Consider the following 23,132-nt stretch of genomic DNA (forward strand, 5'->3'; position numbering starts at 1 on the left):
CTGTCAAGGTAATGCAGCCCAGTGGGTGAGCATAACCTGCGTCCACCTGCGCCGCTGGCATCGACTACTCTCCCATCATCAGCACTATTCATGAAAGGAACACGTTGTCACCTGGCGACCGGAGTACAAATTGACGGAGCGGACTCCGTTGGTGACTTAACAGCCGTGTGCGGCAATGATGCAAACCTGGCTGCGGGCCATCCTCAGGGCAATGTGACACACGTGCCTTTTATGGCTCACGTGTTGATCCGAATTCTCCAGCAATTTTTAAAACACCATCACGGCCTACATGGCCTTGTGCAGCGGGCACGCTCGCTATGTGCTCACTTCCATCGTGCGCACACAGCAGCTCAACAACTTTCATCACTCCGGAAGTCTTAGGGTCTGGCAGTTAAACGCCGGAAATGCGATGTTCCGACACGCAGGAATTGGAATCTGCACATGTTGCAGCGTGTGTGGCAGCACCGCAGAGCCCTGCTGAAATACGGTAAGACATATAGCCTGGGATAAGTTGATCCAGAGGTGGTGCAGATCACGCTGCTGGAGTGGTGTCAGATCAAGGACCTATGCACCCTGCTACACAGTTTTGAAATGTCGACGAAGATGTTTAGCACTGGCAATGTCATTCTCAGCGTGACAATTCTGGTCATCTACATGATGGAGCACACTGTAATTATTATTCGGAGTCAGGTGTTGGGACAAGAGGAAGGGGAGGAAGTACAGGAGGAGTCATATGCGGAAGGGATAACAAGATCTACGAGGTCCAGATGGTCAGCGGCACCTATGCGGCAGTCATGGTGAGGGAGAGGGATTAACAAGGGCGCATAGTATCAGCAAAAAGTGTTGATGAAAGTGCAGGAGCCCATGAAGAAATGGAGGACGAACTGGCGATGGGCATGGAAGACTCAGCAGATGAGTGAGAGCTTGCTCACATTTCGGTTGTGCGAGGTTGTGGGTAGAGGGCAGAGGAAGGATGCACGATTCTCACCTCTCTGCCACCAACACACCAAGGACTTGGTCCTCCTGGATGCACAAGACACATGAGCGCCTTCTTGCTGCACTACCTACATGACCCTCGGATTGTATGAATTTGAAGTAATCCTGAATACTGGGTTGCCACACTGTTAGATCCCCGGTACAAGACAAAATTTGGCGAACTAATTCCTGCCATAGAAATAGACGCACGTATACAGGAGTATCTGCAGAATGTGGTACGCAATCTTAGATCTACTTTTCCACTAAACACCAGTGCTGCACAGAGTGAATCTCAACACTTTGTCATGGATAGGAGGAAATGGTCTTTTACTTGTCCACATCGGAGGGACCGAGGGATGGCTGCTGTGCTGAGATGGCGTTGAGTACGGTGTCCCTGCACAGTTGCACTTTTGGTCATATCCCAAAATGAGTTGAAAAAGGACAGATGCTGTTGGAAAGGGGAACAGGTGTGTTGGAAAGGGGAAAAAAATTTTGGTCCGTGGATTTGGTGGTTAAACAACTGTAACATTTGCTGAAGAAACAACATCTGTTACAGTGGGACTGGCAGATTTGGATAAAGTGGTATATAATCTGTGACCGCTATATAACAAAAATTAATAAGAAAAGAAAGAGAAAGGTATATATCACCTTCAGCAGTCAGTGTCCACCGTGCTCCCAGTTGGAAAAGGAGAGGTTGGCAACTTGAAGGTTTGGTGGAGGATACAGAGCTGTGTGGCTATGAAACTAATAGTAGCCTGAACCGAGTTAGACGCCATTCGGATCTGGAGACTGTGAGCCCTGTTAGCGTCACAGGGTCCACATGCCCACCCAGCCCAGGAACTCCCTGTTAACAACACAGGGGCCATTGAGTACGCTGACCGTGTGCGTAGGGGCCACACCTGTGGACAGCAGGCGCATCAGCAGCAGCAGGCCTGTTAATGCCACTGGGCTGCACAAGCAGGACTGTTAGGACAGGAGCTGGTCTTAACCGTTCTGCGTTACCAACTGTGGTGGTGGCCTGCATCCACCACCCTATCCCTGCCTACCTCTGGCCTAAAGCCGCAATGGGTTCAACACATGGAGGTGTGCTCTTTCGGAGCATAATAGAAGACTGCGCACCTCCTTGTTGGCTCCAGCCCCTTTTATAACCTGGGTCCGCCCCAAACCAGGGTGAACCACAATGCACCTCCTGGAGACAAAAGCAGAGTGACACGTCATGAGTGGCATAACTAGCGTCCTATTTGGAAACGCAACTTCAATGATGACCTCATGGCTGCCATGACCCAAACACCTCACCAGTCATCGTCTGACCATCAATAATGCGGTGACAAGTCATAGGTGTGGGCCTCTGCAAGCCATTTGGGAGGACACCTGATGCCCTGTGGTCTATATGGGACCCCCACATCAGGGCCAGGGCCAAAGAGTTCATTACCGGACCTAGTCTCTGATGCAGGAAGTGCCTGAGCATGCTCAGTAGCATGAAATACAGTCTCTGAAAAAAGACTATCAGCTTTAGCATGGTGTCTAGGCACAAAACAGGACTTAGACCCGGCACAGAATGCAAGCACCTGTGCAAAGAGGCTTTTCACACTTAGTGTGGGAGCATGCGCTGTATCCCGAAATGAAGACTTAGCGTCAGGAATGGCACAGTCAGGCTGAGCATACTCACTAGGCGAAACACTGTAATTATGCTGCAGCTGGGGTACATCGGCACACGCATGCGCACTAGCTGCCTCTCCACACTTAGACGTGGAGGGGAAATTTGTCTTGGAGATGCTGTCTATGAACAGAAGGAAAAGCTAAAGGAAGCCTGACTTTCTATCCCTCCGAATTATGAAATGCAGCAATGAATTCCATGAGTTTGCTATAACATTAGCGTAGCTAAATGTGCATGAGGGTGTGATGTAGAGGTGCTAGAAATAGCTTGTCACCAGTGGGGCACTAATGGAATACAACAGCCAGTTCTATGATGCCACAAAATGGCAGTATTTTGTGCTATCATTATAGCTTATTAAAAACAGAGCACGAGGTTGTCATGCAGAGGTGCTGCACATAGATTTGCAGTAGTGTGAATAGACAAAAGTACAATAGCCACGTTTAGGATACAACTAGGTACAGTGAGTGTTTGCTAGTATAATGGCTGAGTTTAAAAAAGTTTGAGTGTGCAATGCAGGCAGACGTCCTGCAAATATCGTTCCAATACTGTGAATTGACAAAAGTACAATAGCCACGTTTAGGATACAACTAGGTACAGTGAGTGTTTGCTAGTATAATGGCTGAGTTTAAAAAAGTTTGAGTGTGCAATGCAGGCAGACGTGCTGCAAATAACGTTCCAATACTGTGAATAGACAAAAGTACAATAGCCACGTTTAGGATACAACTAGGTACACTGAGTGTTTGCTACTATAAATGGCTGAGTTTAAAAAAGTTTGAGTGTGCAATGCAGGCAGACGTGCTGCAAATAACGTTCCAATACTGTGAATTGACAAAAGTACAATAGCCACGTTTAGGATACAACTAGGTACAGTGAGTGTTTGCTAGTATAATGGCTGAGTTTAAAAAAGTTTGAGTGTGCAATGCAGGCAGACGTGCTGCAAATAACGTTCCAATACTGTGAATTGACAAAAGTACAATAGCCACGTTTAGGATACAACTAGGTACAGTGAGTGTTTGCTAGTATAATGGCTGAGTTTAAAAAAGTTTGAGTGTGCAATGCAGACAGACGTGCTGCAAATAACGTTCCAATACTGTGAATTGACAAAAGTACAATAGCCACGTTTAGGATACAACTAGGTACAGTGAGTGTTTGCTAGTATAATGGCTGAGTTTAAAAAAGTTTGAGTGTGCAATGCAGGCAGACGTGCTGCAAATAACGTTCCAATACTGTGAATTGACAAAAGTACAATAGCCACGTTTAGGATACAACTAGGTACAGTGAGTGTTTGCTAGTATAATGGCTGAGTTTAAAAAAGTTAGAGTGTGCAATGCAGGCAGACGTGCTGCAAATAACGTTCCAATACTGTGAATAGACAAAAGTACAATAGCCACGTTTAGGATACAACTAGGTACACTGAGTGTTTGCTACTATAAATGGCTGAGTTTAAAAAAGTTTGAGTGTGCAATGCAGGCAGACGTGCTGCAAATAACGTTCCAATACTGTGAATTGACAAAAGTACAATAGCCACGTTTAGGATACAACTAGGTACACTGAGTGTTTGCTACTATAAATGGCTGAGTTTAAAAAAGTTTGAGTGTGCAATGCAGGCAGACGTGCTGCAAATAACGTTCCAATACTGTGAATTGACAAAAGTACAATAGCCACGTTTAGGATACAACTAGGTACAGTGAGTGTTTGCTAGTATAATGGCTGAGTTTAAAAAAGTTAGAGTGTGCAATGCAGGCAGACGTGCTGCAAATATCGTTCCAATACTGTGAATAGACAAAAGTAAAATAGCCACGTTTAGGATACAACTAGGTACACTGAGTGTTTGCTAGTATAATGGCTGAGTTTAAAAAAGTTAGAGTGTGCAATGCAGGCAGACGTGCTGCAAATAACGTTCCAATACTGTGAATAGACAAAAGTACAATAGCCACGTTTAGGATACAACTAGGTACACTGAGTGTTTGCTACTATAAATGGCTGAGTTTAAAAAAGTTTGAGTGTGCAATGCAGGCAGACGTGCTGCAAATAACGTTCCAATACTGTGAATTGACAAAAGTACAATAGCCACGTTTAGGATACAACTAGGTACAGTGAGTGTTTGCTAGTATAATGGCTGAGTTTAAAAAAGTTTGAGTGTGCAATGCAGGCAGACGTGCTGCAAATAACGTTCCAATACTGTGAATTGACAAAAGTACAATAGCCACGTTTAGGATACAACTAGGTACAGTGAGTGTTTGCTAGTATAATGGCTGAGTTTAAAAAAGTTTGAGTGTGCAATGCAGGCAGACGTGCTGCAAATAACGTTCCAATACTGTGAATTGACAAAAGTACAATAGCCACGTTTAGGATACAACTAGGTACAGTGAGTGTTTGCTAGTATAATGGCTGAGTTTAAAAAAGTTTGAGTGTGCAATGCAGGCAGACGTGCTGCAAATAACGTTCCAATACTGTGAATTGACAAAAGTACAATAGCCACGTTTAGGATACAACTAGGTACAGTGAGTGTTTGCTAGTATAATGGCTGAGTTTAAAAAAGTTAGAGTGTGCAATGCAGGCAGACGTGCTGCAAATAACGTTCCAATACTGTGAATAGACAAAAGTACAATAGCCACGTTTAGGATACAACTAGGTACACTGAGTGTTTGCTACTATAAATGGCTGAGTTTAAAAAAGTTTGAGTGTGCAATGCAGGCAGACGTGCTGCAAATAACGTTCCAATACTGTGAATTGACAAAAGTACAATAGCCACGTTTAGGATACAACTAGGTACACTGAGTGTTTGCTACTATAAATGGCTGAGTTTAAAAAAGTTTGAGTGTGCAATGCAGGCAGACGTGCTGCAAATAACGTTCCAATACTGTGAATTGACAAAAGTACAATAGCCACGTTTAGGATACAACTAGGTACAGTGAGTGTTTGCTAGTATAATGGCTGAGTTTAAAAAAGTTAGAGTGTGCAATGCAGGCAGACGTGCTGCAAATATCGTTCCAATACTGTGAATAGACAAAAGTAAAATAGCCACGTTTAGGATACAACTAGGTACACTGAGTGTTTGCTAGTATAATGGCTGAGTTTAAAAAAGTTAGAGTGTGCAATGCAGGCAGACGTGCTGCAAATAACGTTCCAATACTGTGAATAGACAAAAGTACAATAGCCACGTTTAGGATACAACTAGGTACACTGAGTGTTTGCTACTATAAATGGCTGAGTTTAAAAAAGTTTGAGTGTGCAATGCAGGCAGACGTGCTGCAAATAACGTTCCAATACTGTGAATTGACAAAAGTACAATAGCCACGTTTAGGATACAACTAGGTACAGTGAGTGTTTGCTAGTATAATGGCTGAGTTTAAAAAAGTTTGAGTGTGCAATGCAGGCAGACGTGCTGCAAATAACGTTCCAATACTGTGAATTGACAAAAGTACAATAGCCACGTTTAGGATACAACTAGGTACAGTGAGTGTTTGCTAGTATAATGGCTGAGTTTAAAAAAGTTTGAGTGTGCAATGCAGGCAGACGTGCTGCAAATAACGTTCCAATACTGTGAATTGACAAAAGTACAATAGCCACGTTTAGGATACAACTAGGTACAGTGAGTGTTTGCTAGTATAATGGCTGAGTTTAAAAAAGTTAGAGTGTGCAATGCAGGCAGACGTGCTGCAAATATCGTTCCAATACTGTGAATAGACAAAAGTAAAATAGCCACGTTTAGGATACAACTAGGTACACTGAGTGTTTGCTAGTATAATGGCTGAGTTTAAAAAAGTTAGAGTGTGCAATGCAGGCAGACGTGCTGCAAATAACGTTCCAATACTGTGAATAGACAAAAGTACAATAGCCACGTTTAGGATACAACTAGGTACACTGAGTGTTTGCTACTATAAATGGCTGAGTTTAAAAAAGTTTGAGTGTGCAATGCAGGCAGACGTGCTGCAAATAACGTTCCAATACTGTGAATTGACAAAAGTACAATAGCCACGTTTAGGATACAACTAGGTACACTGAGTGTTTGCTACTATAAATGGCTGAGTTTAAAAAAGTTTGAGTGTGCAATGCAGGCAGACGTGCTGCAAATAACGTTCCAATACTGTGAATTGACAAAAGTACAATAGCCACGTTTAGGATACAACTAGGTACACTGAGTGTTTGCTAGTATAATGGCTGAGTTTAAAAAAGTTAGAGTGTGCAATGCAGGCAGACGTGCTGCAAATATCGTTCCAATACTGTGAATAGACAAAAGTACAATAGCCACGTTTAGGATACAACTAGGTACACTGAGTGTTTGCTACTATAAATGGCTGAGTTTAAAAAAGTTAGAGTGTGCAATGCAGGCAGACGTGCTGCAAATATCGTTCCAATACTGTGAATAGACAAAAGTACAATAGCCACGTTTAGGATACAACTAGGTACACTGAGTGTTTGCTAGTATAATGGCTTAGTAACAATGAGTTGTAGTGTGCAATGCAGGCAGACGTGCTCTGCAAATGTCTTTGCACTAGTGGGACTATAGCAAAGTCCAATAGCCACGTTTAGGATGCCACTAGGTACACTGAGTGTTTGCTAGTAAAATTGCTTAGTTTAAAAAAGTTGGAGTGTGCAATGCAGGCAGATGTGCTCTGCTAATATCTTTGCACTAGTGGGACTATAGCAAAGTCCAATAGCCACGTATAGGATGCCACTAGGTACACTGAGTGTTTGCTAGTATAATGGCTTAGTTAAAATGAGTTTGAGTGTGCAATGCAGGCAGACGCGCTATGCAAATGTCTTTGCACTAGTGGGACTATAGCAAAGTCCAATAGCCACGTATAGGATGCCACTAGGTACACTGAGTGTTTGCTAGTATAATGGCTTGGTTTTAATGAGTTGGAGTGTGCAATGCAGGCAGACGCGCTCTGCAAATGTCTTTGCACTAGTGGGACTATAGCAAAGTCCAATAGCCACGTATAGGATGCCACTAGGTACACTGAGTGTTTGCTAGTATAATGGCTTGGTTAGAATGAGTTGTAGTGTGCAATGCAGGCAGATGTGCTCTGCTAATGTCTTTGCACTAGTGGGACTATAGCAAAGTCCAATAGCCACGTATAGGATGCCACTAGGTACACTGAGTGTTTGCTAGTATAATGGCTGAGTTTAAAAAAGTTAGAGTGTGCAATGCAGGCAGACGTGCTGCAAATATCGTTCCAATACTGTGAATAGACAAAAGTACAATAGCCACGTTTAGGATACAACTAGGTACACTGAGTGTTTGCTACTATAAATGGCTGAGTTTAAAAAAGTTTGAGTGTGCAATGCAGGCAGACGTGCTGCAAATAACGTTCCAATACTGTGAATTGACAAAAGTACAATAGCCACGTTTAGGATACAACTAGGTACACTGAGTGTTTGCTACTATAAATGGCTGAGTTTAAAAAAGTTAGAGTGTGCAATGCAGGCAGACGTGCTGCAAATATCGTTCCAATACTGTGAATAGACAAAAGTACAATAGCCACGTTTAGGATACAACTAGGTACACTGAGTGTTTGCTAGTATAATGGCTTAGTAACAATGAGTTGTAGTGTGCAATGCAGGCAGACGTGCTCTGCAAATGTCTTTGCACTAGTGGGACTATAGCAAAGTCCAATAGCCACGTTTAGGATGCCACTAGGTACACTGAGTGTTTGCTAGTAAAATTGCTTAGTTTAAAAAAGTTGGAGTGTGCAATGCAGGCAGATGTGCTCTGCTAATATCTTTGCACTAGTGGGACTATAGCAAAGTCCAATAGCCACGTATAGGATGCCACTAGGTACACTGAGTGTTTGCTAGTATAATGGCTTAGTTAAAATGAGTTTGAGTGTGCAATGCAGGCAGACGCGCTATGCAAATGTCTTTGCACTAGTGGGACTATAGCAAAGTCCAATAGCCACGTATAGGATGCCACTAGGTACACTGAGTGTTTGCTAGTATAATGGCTTGGTTTTAATGAGTTGGAGTGTGCAATGCAGGCAGACGCGCTCTGCAAATGTCTTTGCACTAGTGGGACTATAGCAAAGTCCAATAGCCACGTATAGGATGCCACTAGGTACACTGAGTGTTTGCTAGTATAATGGCTTGGTTAGAATGAGTTGTAGTGTGCAATGCAGGCAGATGTGCTCTGCTAATGTCTTTGCACTAGTGGGACTATAGCAAAGTCCAATAGCCACGTATAGGATGCCACTAGGTACACTGAGTGTTTGCTAGTATAATGGCTTAGTTAAAATGAGTTTGAGTGTGCAATGCAGGCAGACGCGCTATGCAAATGTCTTTGCACTAGTGGGACTATAGCAAAGTCCAATAGCCACGTATAGGATGCCACTAGGTACACTGAGTGTTTGCTAGTAAAATTGCTTAGTTTAAAAAAGTTGGAGTGTGCAATGCAGGCAGATGTGCTCTGCTAATATCTTTGCACTAGTGGGACTATAGCAAAGTCCAATAGCCACGTATAGGATGCCACTAGGTACACTGAGTGTTTGCTAGTATAATGGCTTAGTTAAAATGAGTTTGAGTGTGCAATGCAGGCAGACGCGCTATGCAAATGTCTTTGCACTAGTGGGACTATAGCAAAGTCCAATAGCCACGTATAGGATGCCACTAGGTACACTGAGTGTTTGCTAGTATAATGGCTTGGTTTTAATGAGTTGGAGTGTGCAATGCAGGCAGACGCGCTCTGCAAATGTCTTTGCACTAGTGGGACTATAGCAAAGTCCAATAGCCACGTATAGGATGCCACTAGGTACACTGAGTGTTTGCTAGTATAATGGCTTGGTTAGAATGAGTTGTAGTGTGCAATGCAGGCAGACGCGCTCTGCAAATGTCTTTGCACTAGTGGGACTATAGCAAAGTCCAATAGCCACGTATAGGATGCCACTAGGTACACTGAGTGTTTGCTAGTATAATGGCTTGGTTAGAATGAGTTGTAGTGTGCAATGCAGGCAGACGCGCTCTGCAAATGTCTTTGCACTAGTGGGACTATAGCAAAGTCCAATAGCCACGTATAGGATGCCACTAGGTACACTGAGTGTTTGCTAGTATAATGGCTTAGTTATCAGTTGGAGTGTGCAGAGGACAAGAGGGTACAGTGGCAGGATTGTGGTGCTCTGGGTAGAGGAATGGAAGCCTGCCTTTCTATTCCCTCCTAATGGTGAAATGCAGGTAGGAAATCCCTGACCTGGGCTACACAGACGCTGTTGCTGTTTGCAGGACCTGTCACCTATGGCTCTCTGACCCTGCCGGTTGGAGCCCTTAAAAGGACTGCTATAAAGTGCTCTCCCTAAGCTGTCTAACGCTGTGTATGCAGCGCATACAGCTGTATCGGCTATAGGACTCAGGAAGACGGAGCTGCGACAGTGATGTCTGACACCAAAGACGCAGAAGGCAGATAATGGCGTCCGTGAAGAAAATGTCCGGTTTTATAATGCAGGGACATGTGACATGCAGATCCTATCACACATGCCGTTGCTTCTCTGGCTCAAAGTCCACTTAGCTGTGTGTGTGTCTGGGATTGGCTGACATGCTGGCCCGCCCCACAAGACGCGCGCGCTTAGGGAAGGAAGACAAGAAAAAAAAAAAAAAAAATGGCGATCGCCATTATAGAAACAGCAGTGATCTGAAGGCGCTGTTCACGCACACTATACACTGAAATGTGATAATAGTTTGATTCACAGAGTGACTTACACTATTACAGCAGAAACCAAGCTATGATTTAGCTGTTTTTTGGCTGCTAGAACCGTTCTCGAACGTTTCTAGAACTACCGAGCTTTTGCAAAAAGCTCGAGTTCTAGTTCGATCTAGAACATGCCCCAAAATCACTCGAGCCGCGAACTGGAGAACCACGAACCACGAACCGCGCTCAACTCTACTAAGAACCTCAATCAGTTTTGTAAATTCTTGCCAAATGGCATTAGATCAACGTATGATTTTGTGATGTGCGGTCCATGTCTTTTTCTACAGATGTAACATCAGACGTGCAGTTTTAACTAATTCATGACTCTAGTAACATTCTCTACAGTATTTATATAATTTAATCTATTGGTATTAAGTTGTTATACAATAACATAAAAAAAGTCAACTTACGGGAGGCTGGTAGTGATAACCCATTTTCTCCTCTGTGTTCAGATTTCTATACTATGCTTCCTGTGTGCCTTATTAAATTGTCAGCTGAGATTAGGTAACATGTAAATTACTTTTATTCAGGGAGTAGTCAACTGTAAGCAGGAGCCAAATAAACACTTGTACTTCTAGGGTACATGATTTACAGGAAACTCTTTTACATGTTTTACCAATAAAACTAAGTGGTCTAAATCTGCTTCGTAAAACTGCATCAATTACCAATAAAAAAACGTTTACATTTTTTTTTAAAAAAAAGATGGTCAAAAATGTCTTATGTAAACAGCTCTTACTGTGATTATAGCTGGCACAAAACTGAATGAGATGGAAGGAGGACAGTAGCAGGTAGAATATTGGGATTATAAACAGTAGCAGGCAGGATTAGGTTTTATTACAGCTAATCTGTCAATACGTGGGACATAGTCCAAGGTCCCAATAAAAATCTTACGTGCTAAGATAATCTAAAATAGATAACTCAATCATTTCTAAAGAATCCATTGCAAACTTTGGGAGCATGAGTCAGAGCCTTGGCCGCAAGATTGCACCAATGTTTTACTCTAAAAAGCATCATTGTTTCAGAGAAAAGAGAAAAAAATTACTGGGGAATATAGGGATAGACCTGAAGAGTCCAATGATGTCTATGGCCGATTTCTCCTTGCTTCAGTCCAGTTGACTATGTGTGTATATATTGAGAAGACCTTCATCAATTTGCATGCAGGGGGTCCTCAGAAAGTATAGCAACTTGGCAAAAGGTGTATCAGGTATGACGCGGTGTCATACCTGACTACGCCGTTTGCCAAGTTGCTAAACTTTCTGAGGACCCCCTGCACGCACACTGATGAAGGTCTTTGACCAAAACATCTGTGCTTGTGCTGGTCCTACAAGTTTTTCTCAATAAAAGACCACTATTCACATTTACCTTGAGTGCCAAGTTTCTACATCTACTTAAGCCCTGTGCCACACACACGTGAAAATCACGCACGTGCCGCGAGACACGTATTTTGCCTGCGTGTTGTGTTTGGTACGTACGTGTCTCCGATATGTGCGGGCCACGTGTGTTCTCCGTGTGCTATCCGCGATAACACACGGAGAACCGGTAATTTGCATACTTACGTGGTTCTTCCTGCTGACCGTGGTGCTGATCTTCGGTCTCCGGTCCTGCCGACTCCCCGCTGCTGCTGCTTCCGGCCGCAGTGAAGTGAATATGCAATGAGCATAATGAGTGGCGGTCAGCAGCAAGTGACAGCAGCGGCAGAGACAGGAGGGCAGGAGAAGGTGAGTAAAGATTTATTTTTTTCTCTGACGCGTGTCACACGGGACCGCATCCACACTACATCCGTGTGGTACGGGTGTGGGCCGTGTGACACCTGTGATGCCGGAGAAAAACGGACATGTCAGCATGAGGAACACACGGACACACGGAAGTACGGAACGGACACAAGTTCCGTTCCAAAATACTTACGTGTGTCCAAACCATTAAGAATACATAGGTCCACGTGTGCCCGTGTCTCCGGTACGTAAGAAAACTGTCAAACACGTACTGGAGGCACGAATGTGTGACAGAGGCCTAAGACGGTTTTGGACCCTACTTGAGCACCACCCTAGAAGTGCCGTGTGTATCAACTTACTGTACATATTGAGAGACCTGTGAAGAAGCTGGTGAAGGTCCACACAGGACTAATCACATCTCTATCTATAGTTATGAACCAGCTTTCCAAATTATGCTTTCTTTGAAATGTTGCAGTAAAACATATCTGACTGCAATCACACAGCCAGGCTATAATTTATGCTTCCCTTGTGTGCTGTGCCCTTTTGGCTGAGACCGGTTTTACTTAGCTCTTTTGGAAATGAGACATTAATCATACTTCACAACTTTTGAAGAACAGAGAGGGACAAAGCATGCGGTGTGTGCAGTGCGTTGGGGAAAATTTTGGCCATACCCAAACCACACCCATTTGGAAGTGAGGGATATTCAGCAGATGCCCCGGACTGTTCATTCATGCATAGCAGCCAAAACGTTCTTATATAAGCATCACTTCACACATTACTTTTTTGTGTCTATAAGGCTATGTGCGCACGTTGCGTTCTGTAACTTGCAGAAATTCTCTGGCAGAATTTGTCATTGTCAAATTTGGTTGTGACCACATAAACGCAGGAAATACGAAAGCGTTTTTCTAGCGTTTTTGCCGCGTTTTGACCGCGTTTTACATGCATTTTCAGTGCTTAAAATGGGATGCGTTTTCAATACAAACACACTACTAAATAAAGTCTGAACATTCAAACACTAGAAAAAAAGTGAAGAAAAAAAAAAATGTCATGCTTTAAATCATACACTATAATGATAATTTTAGTAAAAGATTATTGGGATTTAATATGTATGTTAAAAATAAAATTAACTTATTGATTGACTCTATTTTTAGTCAGGCTGGATGTGAGGGGAAAAGGAAACCTCTTGCCCTCACTATAATGGCAAAAACGCATACTTTGATTTTGACAAAAAAGCATGCATTTGGCATCAAAAATGCATGTAAAATGCTAGAAATTTGTTTTAGGATGCGTTTTGATAATTCTCATTGACTCCAATGTTACCAAAACAATTGACATGTTGCTTCTTCAAATGCAGGGATTTTGACAATTTTTTGTAAAAAAACCCGCCGCGTTTCTGGACGCATAGCGCACACAAAATATGCCTATTTCCCATAGACTTTGCTTGGAAATCAAAACGCATGCATTTTTGCATTAAAACGCTACAGTTCAAATTGCGGCAGAAACGCATTAAAAAAACGCAACATGCGCACATAGCCCTAGGCTATGTTCACACGTTGCATAAATCCTATGGTTTTTTGTTTTCTGCCACTAGTCGCACCAATTATACAATAACAATCTTTTCTGATTATTGCATTTTTGCTGCATTTATTATGCCTTTTCCCCATTATTTCATGCATTTTTGGTGTAGATGTGAATCTGTGTTTTTATAGTACAGAAAAGCATGGATTCTGCACTTATAAAAGTGACTGTATTTTTTTCCATTTTTTTAAGATCCACATAGAAACCTCTAGAGAAAAAAAAAAGCACCAAAACCGCAGATTTCAGTAACGTCTTTTCATGAAATCTCATCCACTTTGCTTGGACAGTTAAACACAGTAAAATTTATGGGCAAAAAAGCAGCAGAAAAACCCGGCATTTACACTGCATGTGAACACGGACCGAATGTCCAAGTAAAGTAGATGTGACGTCATGAAAGCTGCGCCCTCAGCGCATCTAAAGACACTGCTTAAGGCCCCTTCCACACGTCAGTGATTCTGGTACGTTTGTGCTTTTTTTTAAACGTACCAGAATCACTGACATACGCAGACTGATTATAATGAATGGGTCTGCTCACACGTCAGTGATTTTTCACTGCACGTGTCTCCGTGCGGCGTACCCACGTGTGCGTGATTGCTGCACGGAGACACGTCCATTTTTTTCTGGCATCACTGATGTCCCATGGACCACGCAGTGGTGTGGTCCGTGAAACACGTGCCAGAAAAAAACGTGCATTTAAAATAATAAACATTTTAACTCACCCGGCGTCCAGCGATGTCCTCTGCAGCCCGTGCAGCTTGCTGCTTCTAAGCCGGCTGATTATTGTCGCGCATATTCATTATACGCGACACAGCCGATCCGGAAGCAGCTGCTGCGGGGGTCAGCGCCGTCCGGATGCTGCACCGCGGGAGCGATCAGCACCATGGAGAGCGGGAGCGGGCGCAGGTGAGTTGATTTCTAAGTGCAATCATGGGCCACGGAGAACGGAGCCCGGATTGCACTTAGACAACCCACGTGTGCCGAGATTCACGGCACACGCAGGGACATGTGCGTGTTTTACACGCCAGTGAAAAACGTCTGTGTTTTTCACTGACGTGTGAAACGGGCCTAACTGTGCAGCTGTAGTGTGTTTTTTTTCTCTATAGGTTTCTTTGTAGAGCCTGAAATAAAAATGCAAGAGAAAATAAAATGCAGTTGTATTTTTAAACACAGAATCCAAGCTTTTCTGTAGTATTAAAATGCATTAAAAACCCAGATTCACATCTACTCCAAACAATGTATGAAATGGTGGGGAAAATGCTTAAAAAAATGCAGCAAACATGCAATAATCAGAGAAGATTGTTATTGCTTTGCGTGGTGCAAACAGCTGCAGAAAAAGCACAGCATTTACGCTACGTGTGAACACACAGACAGCGATACATTTTTATTACATTTTTTATGGGTTTTAATAGAGAAAAATACCGTAATCAATTGCGCCATTTCCCTTGCCATTTACCGATCCCCATAAATAATCTGATTGCTGTGTTGTTCGGGTTGTTACGATTACAGGGACATCACATATGTCCATATTATTTGCTCATTTTTGATGTTTATTAGTTTTTAAATAAAGTGCAATAAAATTACATTATTCAATTTTTTGTAATTATTTTTAGTAATTTTATTAGATGAAACAACTTTTTTCCTCTCCTTCTAGAATACAGGACACAGAGATGATCTTCACTGTACAATGAAGCTCTGTGTCCTTTGTAATCAGAGGCTGCATTTCAGGTTCATCTATGTAAAATCCTTCCTCTGATGTCATCAAAGCTATTATGTTATGTATTTGAAAGTTGGGGGTTTGATTCCAAGGTGGTGGTGGTGAAAAAGAAAATTATATTTTTGTCTTTTTGTTTATTTCTTTATAGTAGTTTTATGGGAACAAAAGAATCTGACTTGTTCCTTCAGTATCTATATGTCTATGTAATTGAATAATTTGCTTACCAAATCCTCTCCTGCTTCTCAATACAGGTAGCGGCTCAATGGTAGAGCTGCTGTCTATGGACAAAGAGCTCACAAGTTGATGAGTGTTTAATTTATGCACTGTTCTTCTTGAGTTAATTTATTTACTTCACTGAGAGGAGGAGTCGGGACAAAAGCTGTGACCAGCGGTACTGCAAGAGGTAGCCCTCAAATCGGGACAGTCCCACTGCATCGCATTCATTAATGTTGTCATGCGCCTGGCTAATAGGCTCTACAAACCCTACACTTCTCTTCTTAGATGTAATAATTGAAGGGGCATAGTGAAAAACTGATAAAGTTTCCATCTTCATAGAGGTTAGTGATGGGCGAGGGCGCTAGGTGCTGTTCGGTACTCGATTGGGGTGCTTGGGTATTCCCGGTATCCGGCCAAGTATCGTGCTCGGATGTGTCCATGAAACAATAAGCACAAAGCACAGGCTCACTTTACTTAATGATGTGGGCTAGCATCCAAGGAAGAGCCACTCACAGTCTATGAATGCCTCTCTCCTGCCGGAAATGTTTATGGCTGGCATGGCTGTTTGTGGGTAGAGCACCGAACCGGCCAGTTATTGACTTAACTAATGCTTGTTACTCACGTCAAGCTCATCCAAGCATCTGACCAGCTCAAATCCAGGAACAAGAATTTGAACATTCTAATGCTTAGCCATCACTAGTGGAGCTCTATCCCCATCAATCAAAATTTCTGACATGTACAGTGGGGAAAATAAGTGTTTGATACACTGCTGATTTTGCAAGTTTTCCCACCTGCAAAAAATGGAGAGGTCTGTCATTTTTTTATATAGATGCACTTCAACTGTGACAGACAGAATCAGAAAAAAAATTCAGAAGATCACATTGCATGATTTTTGTGTCACTAACGGTAATATTTGATACTGTGGTCCCAGCTCTTGTCAGGTCATTGACCATGTCCTCCTCTGTAGTTCTGGGCTGATCCCTAACCTTTCTCAGAATCATCATTAGCCCACAAGACAAATGTGGCGCCCTGTGCCTAGTCACCACAAATAATATCACAGAGAGAGAGAGAGACGAACATCTCTACTGGCATCACAAACTTTTTATTTATTGTCTTTTCTTTCTCCCCTTTTTAAATATTATTTTTACTCCCCATTATAAAAAGCCTGTCGCTCGTGCCCGGTACAGCCACATCACGGCTCGGAGCCACCGCCGTGACATCAGAAGCCTCTGGGGCGGCACACAAGATCTTTCATGGAGCCCCAGACTGAGTAAGATTGACAGTCATCTTGGGGTTTTTCTATTTTCTAATAATTGCGCCTTAATAGTTGTTGCCTTCTCACCCAGCTGTTTGTCTATTGTCCTGTAGCCCATCCTAGCCTTGTGCAGGTCTACAATTTTGTACCTGGTGTCCTTAGACAACTATTTGGACTTGGCCATGGTGGAAAGGTTGGAGTGTGATTAAGTGTGTGGGCAGGCGTATTCATACAGGTAACAAATTAAAACAGGTGCAATTAATACAGGTAATGAGTGCAAAGTAGGAGTGCTTACTTAAGAAAAGATAACAGATCTGTGAGAGCCAGAATTCTTGCTGGTTGGCAGGTGATCAAATATTTATTTCATGCAATAAAATGCAAATTAATTATTTAACAATCATACATTGTGATTTTCTGGATTTTTTTTATTCTTTCTGTCACAGTTGAAGTATACCTATGATAAAAATTACAGACCTCTCCATTCTTTTTAGGTGGAGAAAGCTTAGAAAATCGGCAGTATATCAAGTTCAGTGGAACCTTGGTTAACGAGAACAATCCGTTCTGGGAGTGTGCAAGTTACTCGTTCAGCAAAGCAAGATTTCCCTTAGGAAATCATAGCAATGCAGACAATTTGTTCCACAACTTGTTAAATGTCCCATTCTGGTCCCCTATTGTGCCATTCCACACACCTACAAACACACTCAAACACACACAAACATGCACAAACACGCACAAACACACACAAACACACACAAACACGCACGCACACACATATTATTCTCACCTTACCTTCCGTTCCATCGCCGGCCTCCTAGATCTTGCAGTTTGCCGGTACAAGATGTGTATCGGGTAACCATCACGACGAGGGAGGGAATTCCGCTGCCAGAGCGCTGACGTCAAAGCAAGGAGAAGCTTGCCTGTGATTGGCCAGCGTGCTGCCTTTGAGTAGCGGCTGACAGCGGAAGTTCCTCCATCATCACGATGGTTACTCGATACATATCCTGTAGCAGCGAACTACAGGAACCATGAGGCCGGCGATGGAATGGAAGCTAAGGTGAGCATAATATGTGTGTGTGCGTGTTTGTTTGTGTGAACTGCAAGAGCGGGTCAGAGCGCGGTGGATGTACAGAACCAGAAGTGTGTGCGGTGAGTATTTTGCTCGTACGGCAAAACTTGCTCATAAACTGAGTTACAAATTTACAGCAAGCTTTGCTTGTTAAGCGAAATACTCACTAACTGGGTTACTCGTTAAGCGAGGTTCCACTCTACTTATTTTTCCCACTGTAACAAAGATATTTAAAAAGTTTTTTGAAACAATAGGTAGCCATCAAGCAACTCGTGGAACAAATGTACAATATAGACTGTAAGCATGGCTTGAGGTAATTGTATTTCAAATACATCTAATTTTCTGGGACTAAACCATTAATGACATACTCTTCGGATGAGTATCAGTGTTTGAATATTGGGCACTTGAGCGCGGAACCCTGCCCCTTATCAGAATTAATTTGGGCAGAGCAGCTCATCTGTCCTTAATCCTTGGTGTCTGAAGACATATACGGTAATTATTTTTCAGTTGATCTCCATAAGGACTCTTTCAGATAAGCGTCTTATATGGGTGTGGGCTGTCCAAGTTAAAATCAGATAGGACACTGACCAATGTTGTTTTATCACATGATCTGAGTGTAAAAAAATGCCTCATTTCTCTTCTGAATATTCAAGTCCATGAGTGCACAAAAAAAATTGAATCCCATTTGGATCATACATAAAGTAACCAATTTTTACAGACTCTGCCATTATTAGCCTAGGAAACTGTATTTGATCATATACTGTACATTTTAAACTGTTGCTTTATAACTATGGATTTCACACAGAAGTAAAATATGGGCAAATGGATGTAAAAAAATGGACACACAATTAAGCCACAGATGGCAGAAGGATGGAATACGGATGACAATACAGATGAAAATGATTCAAGTTTTCTGGAAGAACTCATCATTTTTCATACTATCGTGTGAGCCTGGATTCTCTCTCAGATATCTGGATTTGACACAACAGCTCTGACCTAATAGACTGGGTTCACAAACCAGTATAAAAAAATTGAACAAGTTTCATCCAGTAAACTCATTTTTTCTTACTTGTCTTTCATATACAATACATACAGTTGAAACCAGAAGTTTACATTCACTCTCTATAAAGACCCATCTGCATGTTTTTCTCACTATCTGACATGAAATCAGAATAAACTATCTCATTTTAGGTCAACCAAAATTATTTATATTTACCAAGTGCCAGAATAATGAGAGAGAGAGAGAGAGAGAGAATGTTTTAAGGCATTGTTATTACTTTCTGCAAAGTCAACGTTTACATATATTTTATAAGTGTTTGGTACTATTGCGCTTAAACTGTATGACCTGGGTCAAACGTTAAGGACATACTTCCACAAGCGTCTTACAATAGTTGGTAGGAATTTGGGCCCATTCCTCCTGACAGAACTGTGTAACTGAGCCATGTTTGTAGGTCGCCTTGCTCACACCGGCTTTTTCAGCTTTGTCCATAAATTTTCAATAAGATTGAGATCAGTGCTTTGTGATGGCCACTCCAAAACATTGACTTTAGTATCCTTGTCACTTTGTAACCAGTTTGGCAGCACGCTTCAAGTCATTGTCCATTTGGAATAACCATTTCCACCCAAGCTTTAAGTTCCTGGCTGATATTTTGAGATGTTGCTTCAGTATTGTCATATAATCTTCTTTCCTCATGATGCCATCTATTTTGCGAAGTGCACCAGTCCTTCCTGCAGTAAAACAACCCCACAACATGATGCCACCCCCGTATTTCACAGTTGGGATGGTGGTCTCAGACGTCAAAGCTTCTCCCTTTTTCCTTCAAATGTAACGATGGTCATTATGGCCAAACAGTTCAATTTTAGTTTTGTCAGACCACAGGGCATGTCTCCTAAAATTAAGGTCATTGTTCCTGCCTGTATTTGCAAACATTAATCTGACTTTATATGTTTCTTTTGGAGTAATGGCTTATTCCTGGCATGTGTTGATACTGTACGCATTTCACTGTGGATAATGACACAATCTTACCAGTTTCCCCCAGCATCTTCACAAGGTCTATTGCTTTTGTTCTTGGGTTGATATGCACATGTCTGACCAAAGCACGTTCATTTCTGGTACACAGAACCCATCTCCTTCCTGAGCGGTATGATGGCTTGATATTCCCATCTTGTTTGTACTTGCATATAGTTGTTTGTACAGATGAACGAGGCACCTTCAGGTATCTGGAAATTGCACCCATGGATGGACCAAACTTGTGCAAGTCCACAATTCTCTTTCTGAGATTTTGGTTGATTTCTTTTGACTTTCTCATGATGCTACAGAAAGAAGCACTTTGTTTCAGGTGTGCATTAAATTGCATCCACAGATGTGTCTCTAATTAACTCAGATGTTGCCAATAAAGCTATCAGAAGCTTCCAAATGACATCATCGTATGGGCTGTCCCATATTGTCTAAACGCATAGTACTCTTAGTGTATGTAAACTTTTGACTTTGCAGAAAGTAATTAAAATTAAAATCTCTTAAAACATTCTCTCTCTCTCTTTCTCTCATTATTCTGGCACTTGGCAAATATAAATAATTTTTGTTACTAATTGACCTAAACGGAAAAGGTTTATTCTCATTTCATGATAGATAGTGAGAAAAATATGCAGATGTGTATTTTTAGATAGTGTATGTAAGGCCCCTTTCACACGTCAGTGATTCTGGTACGTTTGTGCTTTTTTTTTTTTTAAACGTACCAGAATCACTGACATACGCAGACCCATTATAATGAATGGGTCTGCTCACACATCAGTGATTTTTCACTGCACGTGTCTCCGTGCGGCGTACCCGCGTGTGCGTGATTGCCGCACGGAGACATGTCCATTTTTTTCTGGCATCAATGATGTCCCACGGACCACGCAGTGGTGTGGTCCGTGAAACACGTGCCAGAAAAAAACGTGCATTTAAAATAATAAACATTTTAACTCACCCGGCTTCAGCCACGCTCTCTGCAGCCTGTTCTCCCTGCTGCTTCTAAGCCGGCTGATTACTGTCGCGCATCTTAATGATGCACGACACAGCCGACCCGGAAGCAGCTGCTGCGGGGGTCAGCGCCGGCCGGATGCTGCTCCGCGGGAGGATTCAGCACCACGGAGAGCGGGAGCGCGCACAGGTGAGTTGATTTCTAAGTGCAATCACGGGCCACGGAGAACGGAGCCCGGATTGCACTTAGACAACCCACGTGTGCCGTGATTCACGGCACACGCAGGCACATGTGCGTGTTTTACACGCCAGTGAAAAACGTCTGTGTTTTTCACTGACGTGTGAAACGGGCCTAAACTTGTGGTTTCAACTGTATGTATTCCATTTTCATACACCAGCAGTTACAAATTTACAGGACTAAATACAGTTTCCTGAATTAAAGAATTACAATATACCCGTTAAAAATCGGATGCTATACGGTTTCTCCATATGGAATCTGAAAAAAAAATCACTCTTCTGCACTGCCTCATTGAATTACATTGGTCCGTATAGTGTTTGTTCTTAAACAAACAGCACTTGAACTGAAAATACGCTACAAACACTCATAAAAAACATCTTAGCACTTACCACGGAGATTATCTTATATTTATTCATTCCCTCTTGATTAGGAGGGCTTTCCATATTTAACCTCTGAGTTGATTCCATTTTCTTAAAGAGGAGCTCAGCTGTTCTGCAGCAGCTGGCAAGGAAAGGCGATCCCTGTACGTTTTGTGTCTTCTTGTTTCTTCCTGCACAGGAGAAAATCCTAACCTGTGGAAGGAACAGCAGCACAATGTGACACCAGGAAGATACCAGGGACTTATAACGGGTCAAAGACTAAAAAGGTTTATCTGCATGAGGAGAATGGGTAATAATAGTGAAAAGATTACCTTATTTCTTATGGACTCCAGGTAAAGTACAAACTGTGATAATAAAGTGACATTACTTTAACACTTTGTTTCCCTTTCCTTTACTTCCTGAAAGCCTTGCTAAAGAAGCTATGGCAGCATACAGCTTAAAATGACGCAGGTTGTGAAATAATGCACTTTACCCACTAGTGAGACAGCCTAACATAACAATAGTTAGGACCTGTCTGCCATGTGTTTTATATTAACACTTTGCTCAGCTGAAATTTACAGGCTCAGCCTTGGGCTTCATGTCAGTTCAGAGTGACTATAGTAATCTGGCACAAATACTGTCCTACATGTATATTCATGCTTGGACTGGCCTGCAGAGGCCTGGGTGAATCCTCTGGATGGCCCTTGGGCAGACGTGGCCCCCAGCCTCCCACCACCCTTACATGAGGAGAGTTTGGCATAAATTACTTGATGTCTTATCAGTAGCATAGCTACGGGGCGGGGGGGGGAGGCATATGGGGCAGTTGCCCCAGGCTCCTCACTCACAGGGGCCCACCCAGAGCTACTGCGAGTGTTAACTATATCGGTGTGCACAGCACAATTTCCCTGCACTGCCGCTCTTTCTACTGAGAACTAGAGGGCTTTTTAAATCTGTGGTCTACAAAACAGCTGGATGATGGTGCACTCAAAGGACGTCAGAACCCCCGCACGGTGAAGTCATTGCTCTGTGCTGTGACTGTGATGACCTGTGCATGCGATGGCTGCCTACGCTGGACCAATCAGGATCCTGGATCCTGGTTTAGTCAAGTACATGATGATTTTTTTTTAATTGTTATTAAAAAATGTGATGGCATTGTGGAGGTGTAGCGCCCCTGAATACATCAGGGTGCTACAGGGAACTGGATCCTGTCCCCCAGGGTGCAGGGCCTACCCCCATGGTTCCAGGTTCCCAACAACGGTGTCACTAACATCGGCACTACAAATCCCAACCACACCTCACACCATGACCTGTACAGACACACCAGTGGGTTGGTCAAGTTGGAGCAGGGCCACCCACCTAGGGGTCAGGCAGACTGGTGGGAGGGGAGACAGAGAGTTCAGAGATAGCCCTCAAAGAGTGAGGCGCTGGGGAGTTGTAGCTCCCAGGGAGGCGACAGGTTGGGTCGCAGACGGTGGTCCGGGACCACAGGAGTCGGGGACCGGTAGCAGGAACATTGGTCAGGGGTGTGACGGACATAGTCTAGGAGGACTGTCGGCACCAGAAAGCCCAATTACCTTACCGGTACCGAGCACGACGGGGTACAGGACCCTAGGTCAGGAGCCAATTCAACGTCCTGGCAATTAACCTGCAGAAGAAGGAGACCTTCAGGGACCTTCTCAGGAGTTCAGAGATTGAAGGCGTCAGCACAACGTGGGGTAT

At 42.9% G+C, this 23,132-nt stretch overlaps 1 protein-coding gene across 2 annotated transcripts in view; it reads right to left on the reverse strand.

Moving 5' to 3' along the window:
- ENPP3 (ectonucleotide pyrophosphatase/phosphodiesterase 3) overlaps positions 1-21,632 on the reverse strand; it is a 213,944-nt gene extending 192,312 nt beyond the window's left edge. The window contains exon 1 of one of the 2 annotated variants that reach the window (XM_075339878.1): positions 21,444-21,632. In XM_075339878.1, coding sequence (XP_075195993.1) covers positions 21,444-21,521 — 78 coding nt within the window. In that variant the 5' untranslated portion in view covers positions 21,522-21,632. Of the gene's footprint in view, positions 1-10,723; positions 10,796-21,443 lie in introns of those variants that run through there. The other variant, XM_075339879.1, reaches the window with a different exon arrangement.
- Positions 21,633-23,132: the final 1,500 nt, after the last annotated feature.

The sequence above is a fragment of the Anomaloglossus baeobatrachus genome, chromosome 3, assembly GCF_048569485.1.
Source record: "Anomaloglossus baeobatrachus isolate aAnoBae1 chromosome 3, aAnoBae1.hap1, whole genome shotgun sequence".
Lineage (NCBI taxonomy): Eukaryota > Metazoa > Chordata > Amphibia > Anura > Aromobatidae > Anomaloglossus > Anomaloglossus baeobatrachus.